This window comes from Dysidea avara, chromosome 10 (assembly GCF_963678975.1).
Source record: "Dysidea avara chromosome 10, odDysAvar1.4, whole genome shotgun sequence".
Classification (NCBI taxonomy): domain Eukaryota; kingdom Metazoa; phylum Porifera; class Demospongiae; order Dictyoceratida; family Dysideidae; genus Dysidea; species Dysidea avara.
The window spans coordinates 26,408,485-26,422,644 of record NC_089281.1 but is presented as its reverse complement, the minus strand read 5'-3'; the positions used below and the strand labels follow the sequence as shown (position 1 = coordinate 26,422,644).

Genomic DNA, 14,160 nt, shown 5'->3' with positions numbered 1-14,160 from the left:
GCTTAAGCTGGATCTATAAAGAAACGTTGACCAGTTAATAAGCCAAAGACAAAGTGAGTTCTAGTAACATGACAGCTGTTTGACCCAGCAATCAATCAATACATGGCCAGAGAAAGAAAAATTTGAGTTGGTCAGGCCATTGTAGATGTTGAAATTGCTACTAATATACATGGTACTCTGTGTGGTGTGATGCATGAGCATTCTAGAAGCCCCCAGAAAAATTAGACACTCAGATATGAAATTTTAGTGATATTTAAATGCTAGCTAACTATATATAAATATGCTCAAATCACCGAGCTATACCTCAGACTATACTCTTCCAGACTACCATGCAGTATAGTATACTGCTTTCTTGTAGTTGTGTAGGCTTTTTATTGTGCACTTGCTGTGTTAGTGATACGGTCTCAAACCAAACAATTGAAATGTGTAGAAATAATGGCAGTAATAGTTGCTAGTGTGAAATTACCAAGACCATTCCCACCTATACTACTCCGTGTATCCCTTGCACACTACAAATTCTGTCAACACAAATACAATAACCCAAGACCTACATCTGTAAGCTCTGTTCTTAATTGCACTTTCACACAACAATGCTGTACAGAAATTTCTTTATCTTTACCCGAGCCCTTACAAGGTACTTTAACTATTTTTACACACGCCACCTGTCAGTTGTGCTACGAAGCCGGCAAATTTGTAAAAAGTGCTTTGATACTCACAAAAAAGAAAAAAATCATTATGGGGTTTTACATACAAACATTCTTAATGTAGTTGACTTTGGACAAATTTTGGCACAAAGTTGTAGCAAACAAATTTAATAATACAAACATTGTACAAAACCACTAGTGCTCATTTCCTTAAAGTGTTCTCTGAGCAAAAACAGACACAGAATGTGATAAACTTTCACAAATTTATGTTTGGCGCTCACTTTCAAAGGGAATAATTCAGTCAACACAAACTGAACCTCATGATTTGTCCAAATCATGAAAAAGTTTACACATATTCAAATTATTATGGTGCAGTATTACTGGGAGCTCATGTGCACTGTGTGTCACTAAGATGCACCATCACATGCGACACAGTGACACTACCATAGGCAATTAGGGGGCCATGCCCCCCCTCCCCCCCTGCTGAAAAATAACTTTTTAAAAATCTTGGGGGATAGTTGCAGTATAGATTGGCATTATTTTCATGTTATTAGCATAAACTTTAGGTTGTTTTCAAGCCCCCCCCGGCCTGTAGGTCAGGTCTAGAATTGCCAATGGACACTGCATTATTATATTGTTTCACAAAAACATACCTGTTGATCAGCAATTGATGTGTAACCTTGGATACAGTCAAGTATGAAAGAGTTAGAGTCATCAGAGGCAGCTGTACTGGCAACCTCAGTATAAATATTGAATAACACTGGCAAGTAGTTTTTAGCATAACGGGATAGTTCAGCTGTATCCTCAGCTGTATATATAATAGTGATAGACCAAATATGGGTAATAATTGATGCTTACCATTATTAGCACTAGTCTCAATTATAAGTCGTAGTGACCTACAAATGGTTGGTCTAAGTTGTGGTTGCTCTTTCAAACCATCTCCAAGAAGACGAGCAATAGAATTAAATGACTGAAATATATTCCATTTAGAGTCTATCACAAGTAGCATGGCTAACCTTCTTCACATCAGTAGGACCAGTACAGAAGCCTGGTAGAAGGTCCCATATCTACAAACAACATTTTAACACTTCCCTCACACACAGAACAACAAACATACCTGAGAGTACAGTGTTCTAAACATGGCTGCCTGTATTGCATTTTGATTGATTAGTTCTTCAGCTATGTGAAAAGTACATAAATGCTATCAAATAGGTAATGTACCTTTCAATCTCATTGTCATAGCAATTGGTAACAAATTTTCCACAAAGTAACTCAGCTCAGCATGGCTCACATGATCCCTCATCACCAATAGCAACCAACTGTTCTCTGAATCACTACCACAATGGTAACCATGGTTACCATATCTCTGATCACTTAACCATACCTAGTTGGGTCTAACTGTAGTGGAACTGATTCTAATACCTTCCTGCAAGAGAAATGAACAAACTTTGGTCCCCCAACATCTAAAATAGTCCAACTAAGAATTTGTGGCAATCAGAGGGTTTCCAGAAATGTTTAAATTATAGGTATTCTTGTTAGCACATGAATCATGGAGTCTGGGAGAATGAAGATTTTTAGAGCCGTTGAAATGGCATTTTAGACCACCCCCCAGTGTTTAGTTTAAAATTTGTACAATAGAATGAAATAAAGTATACAATACTGCTTCAAAGTCTCTGCATTAGATACCATTGAGGGCTAGCATCAAATTTTTTAATATTCACCCACTGGATAACTGTTCTATTAGAGTATCTTCATGCTGAAAATAAAGCTTGACTGTTAGCTCTTGAGCTAGCTGACATGCTATGCTGCTGTAATAACATGGTTGAGTTGGTTCTTTGTCAACAGAACTGAGTGACTAGAGCTAACAATTTATAAAGGATTTTGAAACCAACACACACTGATGATGAAGGATTCAGAAAACTGAGCTTGCCACTCTTGAGAATTGACCGTAGAAGTATTGACTGACATCCTTATGATAGAACATCAATATGATAAAATTTTGATTGTCAGATTTAATTTTTTTGTTGTTTCATTGTTGGTAGAATATAGAATTCAACAAGTGATGTCAGCTTACCCAACAATTACACTATATGGCATATTGTATCCCTCTAATCATTACCTTGGTCCCATACTCTTAATGGCAGCACCAAACGTTATATCCAGCTGGTCGGCATAAGGGAAGCCAGAGGTATTCTTTAGTGCACTCATGGAGGTCAAACTCTACATGACAAGTAGTAGCTGCTCACATGATCCACTACTGAACTGTCTTACTTTAGCCATTAGTGAGTGGTGACTGTTTCCAAGGTAACGATAAAAGCATCCTATGACTTGTAATACGTCGCCCCAGGCTGATTGATATTGATACTTGAGGCCTTTATCCACAGCACTGTTGTAACCATAGTAACATCAAGTTTACAGTACCTATTGTTTACCTGAAGCAACTGTTAATGACATCATCTGGGGAATCCCCTTGTAAACACTGCTCCACTAATGACTGTTGATGTTACTACCAATAAAGGAATGCCACATCACCATGACAGCCTCACCATTAATGACGTACACACTATGTCACGGCTAGTGGGGGAGGGTGACAATAACAGAGTCATGAGTGTCTTGAACAGCTTGGGTAGGTGGGCCAGGCACATATCTCGGTCAAACCTGCAGGAATAATATAGGAATGTGGGCATTTGAGGACACTTCAACAACATCCCTTACTAGTACAAAAACTTGTACCAGTGATGTACACATGCTGTGTAGAGTTTTAAAGCACACATGATTTTTATGAGGCAAACAGGGAAGGGGGTACTGTGTTTTAAGTGCTTACTTGTCCCCATAATTTGTATCTTAAAACACACAACATGTATTATGCAAACTGTGAAGTGTGTGGGGACGTGGAGATAATTCAGCTGTGTAAACGACCTGGAACACAACAGAAAGCCACAGACAGTGTTGGGAAAGTTGCTTGATCTATCAAATGTAATATATTTCTCTTTACTTTAGAGCAATGTATAGTATGTACGTGTTGAGCTGGATCCTCGAAAACATTTAGTTACTCATGGATGCAATTACACATGATCTTGAAAATTGGCCCATTTGCAGTACCCGCTAAAAATCTTTTTGTTCTCAATGTCTGACATAATATGTATGGCCAATCAAAATTTTCACCATATATTTCCTATGGGGAAGCCATAAAAGTATGGTGTCTATTATACAGGGGATGTAGTCTTTTCCCAAACTTTAATGGAGCCAAACCGTATATGTCTGTTGTTGACACCTTTGCTATCACCACTAATCATCTGGTTGGCTGAAATGTTAACTCTGTTGAGAAAAAATCCACTTTTAATTTTTAGCTGTTTTTCAGGATCCAGCTCAACTTATAATAAGTTACAGTGTTACAGTTACATATTACTCCAAATGAAAAGTAATTTAATATAATTACATCAGCTACTTTTAACCAGCTACATGTACAGTAACTCTCCCTACATGTGTTGTGGTACTGTTGTAACTCTCCCTACATGTGTTGTGGTACTTCCACCTGAGCTATGTTCCTTACCTTCAGCCTAGCTCTGTGGTTTATAAACGGCTACACAGAAGACTTACATCTAGTTATGATCATTTGCTGTAACAGGTTACTAACTTATATACAGTAGAACCTGTGAACCAGGACAGTTGAAAATAACGACACCTGTATAATCTGGTGGCCCCAAAACATCCCTCAGCAAGTAAACTGACCTGATACCTTGATAATCAGGACACTTTGGTTGGTCCCAAGGTGTCCTAAATACACAGGTTTCACTGTACAGTGTTACATAAAAATATTACTTTGAGTTAAGTAATGATGATATAGCATTATGTAATAATATTACTTTGTGTTAAACAATGATATTACTTTACTGTTATACTAATAACAGATTATGGCTTCTTAAAAAAATAACATAATATTACCAGACTATGAATAGTAAAGTGTAACATTACTTGGCTAGTCTCTGTTGTTCCATTGACACATTCATCACATTACATGCCCTTGGTTATTATTTCTTTACGTGATCACATGATCCATCAGTTACCATCACAACCAATCATGTGAGCACAATAATATTTGTTCAAATCATGATGGTTGATGTCATGATAGATGTACTGCTGGTACTTACAGCTATATCAAGAGCCTTGTTTGTCATTGAGCAATAATAGGTACAGCAAACAAACAAATGGCAATGTTGTTTATAAACCACAAAGAAGTCATACTATTCTTATTGTTGAAGTGCCTTGTAAATACTATATACGATCATACACTTCTGATCATAATCACAATATCTCCCCCACAAGGTGGACAATATCCAGTGGAGCCCAAAAGACCAATTGTCATCCTCCAATTATCCACTTATGGTCCATTAGTGTACTATGCCATATCATTTGTCACTACTGATAATAACTGATCAGGCAGCCATATATGATGGGATGGCATCATCATCCACTGGATGTGAATAATGTAATAGTCTGGACTGACCGTCCACTAATATATGAACCTTGTCTCCATCATAACTAGACAGATGCTAAAGCATGTGGGAGCGAGCCTGAACTATGTTTTGTTTGATGTTTGATTGCATATAGCTTAAGTTGAGTAAATTTAGCGATATGTTAGTGATCTCATAATTACATTGGTGAAAACAGCTAATGGGTATACAAAAATTAGTGATTTTGATAATACATCAAATATGCCTAAAATAGCAGTTATCAACCGAAGGTAAACCGTGTTTTAAGAACGTGCTAATCAAAAGGTTGCAGGTTCGATGCTCAGGCTGGGTTCTGTACTGTTGTTTCCTTGAGCAAGAAACTTTACTTTCATTGCTCACAGCCACCCAGCATTCGGACCTGTGTGGACAGTTTTGATTGTGTGGACAGCTTTGGTTGTGGCAACAGGTTGACCACACGCATACAGTTAAATGATGTTATGCTCTACTACAGCTTCAACTGTTGGGAAAAGATGAAGAGCATTATTAAAGCTAGATGAATCAGAAATGTGAGCAGGTGTTCTTGTCAAGTGTTTCCAGTCACTCTCAGTTACTTCACAATTCCTTAGCCACATTATTAATAAGTTTAGAGTCTTTTATCACTCTTTTTAGCCAATCATGTGATTTTTATTTTGTTTTCAAGTTTGGCAAAGCACTGACCCACCGCATCCGTGAAACATAAGATTAATTTGTCATGGCCTTAGTGATAAACCTTGCATCTTTTTCATCTCGTGATTCTTGGGCTCTTCTTTCTCTATCACATTCTCTTCTTCTCCTATCTCTTTCCATGTGCGTGCGGGTGCTACTGTGTACGTGAGGTAGCTCTGGGACCACTACCAAGTGTGGGGACTTTCCGATTTGTATAGGAAATTTTTGTGCACGCGATGTATGTACCATTTCAACTACCAAGTGTGGGGCTTTCCGGTTTCTGCTGGGCAATTTTCGTGCACGCGACGTACGTACCATTTCAATTACCAAGTGTGGGGCTTTCCGGTTTCTTTTGGGAATTTTCATGCACGCGACGTACGTGCCATTTCAACTACCAAGTGTGGGGCATTCTATTTTCTTTTGGGAATTTTCGTGCACGCAACGTACGTACCATTTCAACTACCAAGTGTGGGGCTTTCCAGTTTCTTTTGGGAATTTTCGTGGACACGATGCACGTACCATTTCAACTACCAAGTGCGGGGCTTTCCGGTTTCTTTAGGGAATTTTCATGCACGCGGCGTACGTACCATGGCCACTTGACAATACTGGGGCTTGCTCAGGCTTGCCCCAAATAGTGAGATCATTGGGATGTTGGTCAATTTATTTATTTGCTTTACTTGGTCACTAACACACACAAAACTTTTGGCTGTCATATAATTATGGGGATCCTTTGCAGTTGAATGGGCTACCTATGCACTACTCAGGTGACTTAGAGCCAGTGGTGAGAAATCCTCCTGGGGGCAGGACTAGTAGCCCACAGGAGACCTCACAGGTAGGCAATTAAAGTCTATTAGTAACACACAAGTATCTACTACAATACCTGATAAGTCTCACATGAGCTGCTTCCATGACAACGGTCCATGCTCCTATTTGCTGCACATCACTCACCTTAGGTTGGTAGTCATACAAGGCCTACAACCACATCAAAATATTAGAATACAGTACAAACACCCCTTACTGATATTAGTTGCCCGTTCAGTTTGGTGGTCAATCCTTGTGGCATGGCAACACGAGAGAACAAGCCATGAAGTGTTTTCAAACATTGTGACTTCACCAACTATAGTTCTTAATTATTAATATCTCACACAATAAAAACAAACACTCAACTGTGTTTCCTTGTAGTAACAACTTCAGAATTCTCTCACAAAGCTTCTTCACCGACTGTGGTTACCAAGGTGAACAACATTATATGTATGAAAACAATACAACAGAAATTACTGAGGGACTAATTATAAGAACATTATCCATTAGTCCCTTTAAAAAAAACACATCTACCTGAGTGGTCATGTGAGCTAGGGTATCCTTGAGAAAGTTCAGCGTGTGTAGAGTACTGGTGTTGGCTGTACGTAGTCATCGTAACTGACATGTCACTTGTATGGCTATAACTAATTTACCTTGTTCAAGTTGATTGAGACAAAATTTAACCAATGGGATTACAGCAGGATGAAACATGACACTATCATCTAATATCACTCCAGACTGGATCATGTGAGCTAATCCTTCATGGACAGCCTTACGTACCTAGAAAGTATTCTAATTCATTTCATACAATACACAAATATACTGCACAGTAGGACTAGATGTAGCGGTCATCAAGGCAATAGATCAGTTACTAGTGTACAGTGGGGTAAATGTATCTGTGAGGTCCAAATTTTTTTTGCATAGCAACCAAAATAAGCTCCAGTATAAATTTTTGCAATTGCTAAATCTTCAAGAAATTCAACACAATCTCCTTGGATACTACGGAAATGCGACAAAAATTTGAGCTTTTGACAATTGAAACACCACTTGAAAATATAAGAATATCAGCTTTCCAGTACTGTATATTTGCAATATAGTTTCAGTTTGCAGAAATTTAATCTGCACATAAATATAATTTTATTTTCTAAGCAAATGCTTGTGAGAAAAATCTTAAAACTTCTCACCACACAACACAGAGCAAATATCACTATCAGCCATTTGCTGGTCAAAGTGATTGTGCTGCCTGAAATGAGCAAACTTTACTAACAGCAAGTATTGTTTTCTTGTTAATGACATCGATAATACCGTGTATTGTAATACATTTACACTTCTATATCTTGATAATGATATCATTAATTGTTTCCATTTAATAATATTATTATGACACATAATGGTATAGCACTAATTTACACAAAGTTTACTAAAATGACATTTACGACAATACAGTAAAACTTGTCGCCTTCAATGGAGTCATCCAGTAGGGATAGTACTATGCTTTGTTGTACTGCTTATATATGTCAGTAATTTGTTGCCATGGTTTGGTGATGATTTATATCGTGATAATTTATTGTATTGTGATTAAACACTGTGCAATAATCGTGATAGGCAATAGGGCAGTGATTGTAGTTTGGACCTGACCCTCTGTGTGTGTGTGTGTGTGTGTGTGTGTGTGTGTTTATTGGTCAGGACAAATGGATATTTGTTCTCTACCTGTTATTAGTTTATTTTAGCTGCTGATGTAACTGACCACTTATCATATCAGTGATGAGCTGTGGTCACTTATGAAACATTGTATATCACACAACACTATTTTTCTTGTGCTGCCTTGTCTCAGATAAAGGGACCACCATTTTTTCTTTTGTGTACTTTAGAGAAGAGCTGTCTGGCTACAAAGTGCTACCAATTATCACCTCCCAAGTGTACTACAGAAACTTGCATAAGCTGTTCATCAGGTCTGTATAGTCTAGGAGTGAAATATATTAACTTTTAGCAACCTATCCAGTTACAGGGAGACATATCACTACTGCAACAAATACAGATCTGATATCACTAAGACTGATTCAAGGAAAGTTCTCAAAGTATTTGCTGAAACACATACACCATTTAAATTACACCAGCTTCACTACAAAAGGGCAAGTAATGCTACTGGAGATATTTATGGCATTAGCGAGGGATTGATGCGGCACGTTGCAGCACATTGTGATACCGCCAATAACAGTTTCCATGACAGCGTTTGGATTGTTTAGCTGTTCTGAGAAAGTGACACATCTAAATGTGGTCAGGGCCTCACCCAACTGACCCAACACAACACTGATATTACTTAGAACACTTATCACACCTATTGTGACATCAGATGACATGTTATACTAACACACTGGTACGTGTGTCGCAATACAGCCTACAATGTTACATAACAATAATATGACATCATCACCTTAGGTCTGGAGTGTGTGACAAAGTTTAGGATTATCTGTAGGTAGTGTAGTGTGTACTTGTCAGCCCATACCCCTGAGGGCTGTGCAGATAACAGATTAAGAGAGCAGGAGACAAGCTATGGAGGAAGGGATATGCACCATTACACACTACCCACCCACACTGTTACACACTTACTGATCTCAACAAAGCCGTTGATCCATCCTTTTCATAATTTGTTAACATATCCACTAGTAGTTTACTGACCGATGAATACTGGTTCTGGAGGATGGCCTTGTTAACCCTATAAGATAGCAACAAAACCTGCACTATATATAAGCAGGTGTGGACTATAGTCAGGACCACCACACTGACAAATATATAAGTAAAAGAGACAGTAGGGGGACCTACTGTTTTGATCCTCAGCTGGATATGAAAACATGTAATTCAGATACAAGGATCATAGGGTACAGAGAATTCTACTTGTTTAGCAGCTTCATGCTAAATGTATGGCTGATACAAGCATGCTTAAAAGTTAAACCAATAATTCATAATCAATCCTACCAGGGAGATACATGTTTACATCAATTCGCATTAATAATGGTTTCCGAAGTAAAGCACTCATATCCATCTATACATACTTGTTACTCTGTTACTATCACTGCCAATGATATTCCCATGTATTTAGCTAGGTATTTGGCACCATTGTTTAAACACCGGATGAAAGGTAACTCCTATAAACTTGACTCGGTATGCTGAGAAATACTGAAAGGAAAGATTCTCTAAAATGGTGCATAAAAACACACACACACACACACACACACACGCACACACATGAAAAGCCACACTAGACATTGAATAGAAGTATTGTATATTTGGCAAGCATGGCTAATTGGGTGGAGGTGTGGAGAGAGACACTTTCTATCCTAGTTACAAGTCACACGGGATATTTTAGTTACAAGTCATACTCTGGTATGATGATATTGAGTAGGAACATCACAGCAGTCACTGATGACTCATCTTCGGCTGACTGGAGTGCTGACACCTGCAACAAGTAAACAATGACTAACAAACACAAATTTTAAATAGTGTAGACTATACTACATGTAAACAAAAAGCAAACAACCTGTAAACACTAGGACTAGTAAACTGTAAACAAGAAAACACTATGTAAACAACATATGATTCAACAAACAGGTAAGTTACCAAAGCAGCAAAATATTCTGTCTCCGATTCTTTCCCATCCTTTGACTTGACAACCTGTCGTCATAACAATGATCGCAATGATTATACAAAGATCACATGATCACCTCCGATACAGCAGCCAGTACTGCACACACCTGAATGATAGAACAACACCAAATATGGGCATGTAAACAGCAAAATAAAAATCAGCAACATATAACTAGGAGATCTACTATACTTGACATGATCACTACAATAAGGTGGTCTTATTAATGAGGTTATGATTTTTGAAAACTACTTGACGTGGTCACTATGATGAGGTGATCTTGTTGATGAGGTTGCAGCTAAGTGAAAACTTAGACAATCATTAATTTGTAGCACAAGAACATAATTTTGTCTGCTAGCTTGTAGTGTAAATATAGCTGCTTATTATAGTGATGCCATGATATGTCGTATGTCACGATAATCATGATACAAACATACCGTGATAGAGAAAATATCGTGAAAACACAAATTATTTAGTGAAAAATAACATATTTGCAAAATATGCTTCTCTGGCAACATGTAAGAAGTAACACAACCAGCTGTTTAGTGCTTCAAATATGACACATCATTACAGCCTTGATGTGTGCAATCAAACTTGAGCGATGAACTCAACTAATATTTTCCTAGCCGATAATTTTATTAGCCCACAGAGGAAGAATTACTTAACAAGCCCCAGCAACCATTCCTAGTCAGGAAGAAGAAATCAACTAATATAATCTATACCAGTATCCGGATTAATCTCAACCAGTCTAACTATTTGTTTTTGTTTTACTTTTTGTTAAGGCTTTACAGCACAAGTGCTGAAGGTCTGTAGGACACCTGGTCATACAGCCTGGTGAAAAGTTGCAGAAAGGAGAAAAAATCCATGACTGGACCTAGTCACCTACAGGTAGGTATATGCTGAGCTGAGTTCTCAACTACATTCAATAACTCAAGGATGGAAGTACACAACGGTCTTGCCTGACCCACTAAAATATTTCAAAATCAAATGTCTTATAAATGACCAATCAAAATTTTGCCTGGTGAATAATACATAGTCTGGTACAACCCACTCTTGAACTAGTAATGGAGCCAAACTATACATGTCTGCTCTTCACACCTTCACAATTGTCACTAATCATTTACTTGGGTGAAATGTTATTTCTCTTAAGAAAAAAACAAACACTCTTTTTGTACCAACTCAATGTGACATAAATAATGCACACACTACAATGAGGAACCTGTTGTTTGTCCTGTAACCTAACTTCACTTTTCACCAACAAAGGTGTAATACAGAGATGGGGACCAACTATAAGTGTCCTGACTATCAGACTTATATGGTAAGGGCAGAGTTGGGTTACGTAACTAATTACTTTACACTAGATAATTAGTTACCTTTTAAAAGGTGACTGCAAATGTAACTCAGTTACATGGAATGAAAGTAACTAGTAACTAGTTTCTTTTTCTGAAGTAACTACCCCCAGCTCTGGGTAAGGGATACCTTGGGACCTTAATTAACTACATCAAGTATCTCATGTGTACAGCAAGTGCAAGTTGTCTCAAGACATTTTCCTGTTACCAGGAAAACATTAGTTTGTTTAATCCCCACATTACTAACTCTTGTTTCGATGTTAGAAAAAACAGCTAGTAATGTTTATTTTTTATTTTTTTTATTAATGCTTTACAGCACAAGTGCTGAGGGTCTGTAGGACACCTGGTCCTACAGCCTGCTCAAAGACTTTAGCTACATAAGGTGTGTTTGAAAAGTTGGAGAAAGGAGAAAAAATCCATGACTGGACCTAGGTAGCCTCGAACCTGCAGCCATCTGATTTACGCTCGAATGCTTACAGGAGTCTACCAGGTGGTCAGGATGTTTTCTCCTTGTTATTTTCATGTAATTATATCTATAGGAATTCTAGAGAGTAGGTCATTATCTCTAAGTACCCCAGGTAGAATCAAATGGACACTAGTTTATTTATTAATGCTTTACAGTTGTACCATTTCCTAACCAACATCACAGGCAGCTGCATGATAACATATAAAGTTTCTTTGTACAAAGAGTATATAAGATAACAGTGTGGTGTGAGTCCCCAGTATGAGATGTTTCACTCTATTTTACTTGATGTTTTGAATTCATTTGCTCCACTGTGAAGGATTTCCTCAATATACTTTGTACATGATCTCTACAATGTGAAGCTGTGTCACATTTCATGATAATGTTGCCCACACACTAAGACATAACAAATATCAATATTTGAAGTCGGTACTCTAATATGCATGTGAGGTAGCATTTACTATCCCACCCACTCTCCAAATCTGTGGTAGTAAAAGCAGCTTTTAGCTTGGAATGATGGCTGGGTTACCGTTATTTTTCATGCGATTTCAGTAGAGTTCACTAACCTTTGAAACGGAACTCCATTAGTACTACTATACGTACTAGGGCTGGGACAAAGCGTCGAAAGTTTCAGAACCTTCAAAGGTTTTGTAACATTCGAAGGTGGCTTTACCCCTCCAAAGTTTTGCACTCATGGATACTGGCATGTCTGTTGTTTTGGTATATTTACAATCTAAACAGTTGTACTAGAGCCTGTACTACAGCTATGACAAAGGGTAAGACTTCTCTCTGGCGGTGTGTGAGGGAAAGCTCTCTTTGTCTAATTGAATTGTTGTGATATAAATTTATGTGTGATTTAAAAATAGTTCATAAAAAAAAAAAAGTAAGACCATATATGGGTGTACACCCATCAGTTATGATCATCAATTACTAACATGACATAATCAACAAAGCTTCAAAGCTTCAGTAGCTTTCTTGAAAGCTTTAGAGGTTTAAAATGTGACCTTTGTTCTAGCCCTAATACATACCTACACAATTATTCATTGGATATCAACAGTATGGTCCTCATATTATTGTCTCTTGATTACTCAAAGAGAGAATAGAAGATAGAGCTGGGTGATAGTGAAATTATGATAATTGATAGTAATGAAACTATCACGATATCGATATGTCTACTTGCAGAACAGGTAGTTACACGATAACACATGAGCAGTGTGTTTCACTTACTGCTCCTTTCTTGTAAAGAAGCAAGCTTATGGTAGAAGAATAGTAGTAATTTATAGGTATTACATCCATCACTGATAGTGTAAAAGTTGGGAAAAAATATTGTAATACTCAATATTTTTTGATTATTGTACATGTCCAGCACTAGTGGAAAGGATGTCAACCATTTAAGGACTGGCTTGTTTATTAGAATAGGAAATACTGAGAATAAAAACAACACATGTCAAAACATGTCATGATCACATCCTCTCACTCTTCTCAGTACTGCAACTAAACATCACCATGTCCTTTGTGATCATCCTTATAAAGACATCACTGACTACTCCTCCAGTGTTATCAGGAGGGAATTTCCCCGCAGTGAGTACTTACAGAGGGCGAGCTACGTATTAATGGTGTGTGTGACAACAAAAAAAAATAGACAACTAAGACAAACACACAGTCATACTATGTTGTTTACAGCTTACTGCAAATTGTACTATATTATTACTGCCTTAACTAACTATACAACATGACATTTTTTTTGTTGAACTTTAGTCAACATGTACCTTCGAAGTAATAACCCCATAGTTAGCAGCAAGGCTATACCTGTACATCAAATGTACATCAAATGTACAACAACACCATGCAGTTGGGAGTCATGAGAGCAAAACAAACCACCGTAGCTAACTATTTTCAACACTACAAATGACCTCATCAATTACTGAGAGGAAAGGAAAGCTGGTCAGCAACTATCAGAACAGACTACCTAACTGTGTGAGAAATAAGATAACATTACTGATAATTGTCATCACCTCAATTCACTTCATTTGCTAACAGCCACTCACCTGAAAAATCAAAGTAGCTACTAAGCGTACTGTATTTCCCAACGGGTGTAACT

At 37.6% G+C, this 14,160-nt stretch overlaps 1 protein-coding gene across 1 annotated transcript in view; it reads right to left on the bottom strand.

The window, feature by feature from the left end:
- The window catches only part of LOC136267986 (RRP12-like protein), a 31,406-nt gene that overhangs the window by 14,897 nt on the left and 2,349 nt on the right, over positions 1-14,160 (bottom strand). The window contains exons 2-21 of the mRNA XM_066063206.1: positions 10,327-10,356; positions 10,223-10,276; positions 9,985-10,061; positions 9,215-9,320; positions 9,039-9,155; positions 7,258-7,384; positions 7,139-7,203; positions 6,971-7,024; positions 6,822-6,920; positions 6,684-6,775; positions 3,191-3,302; positions 3,077-3,138; positions 2,916-3,030; positions 2,764-2,864; positions 2,029-2,070; positions 1,866-1,978; positions 1,762-1,823; positions 1,661-1,711; positions 1,503-1,614; positions 1,298-1,452 (exon numbers count right to left, since the gene is read on the bottom strand). Coding sequence (XP_065919278.1) covers positions 1,298-1,452; positions 1,503-1,614; positions 1,661-1,711; positions 1,762-1,823; positions 1,866-1,978; positions 2,029-2,070; positions 2,764-2,864; positions 2,916-3,030; positions 3,077-3,138; positions 3,191-3,302; positions 6,684-6,775; positions 6,822-6,920; positions 6,971-7,024; positions 7,139-7,203; positions 7,258-7,384; positions 9,039-9,155; positions 9,215-9,320; positions 9,985-10,061; positions 10,223-10,276; positions 10,327-10,356 — 1,746 coding nt within the window. The remainder of the gene's footprint in view (positions 1-1,297; positions 1,453-1,502; positions 1,615-1,660; positions 1,712-1,761; positions 1,824-1,865; positions 1,979-2,028; positions 2,071-2,763; positions 2,865-2,915; positions 3,031-3,076; positions 3,139-3,190; positions 3,303-6,683; positions 6,776-6,821; positions 6,921-6,970; positions 7,025-7,138; positions 7,204-7,257; positions 7,385-9,038; positions 9,156-9,214; positions 9,321-9,984; positions 10,062-10,222; positions 10,277-10,326; positions 10,357-14,160) is intronic.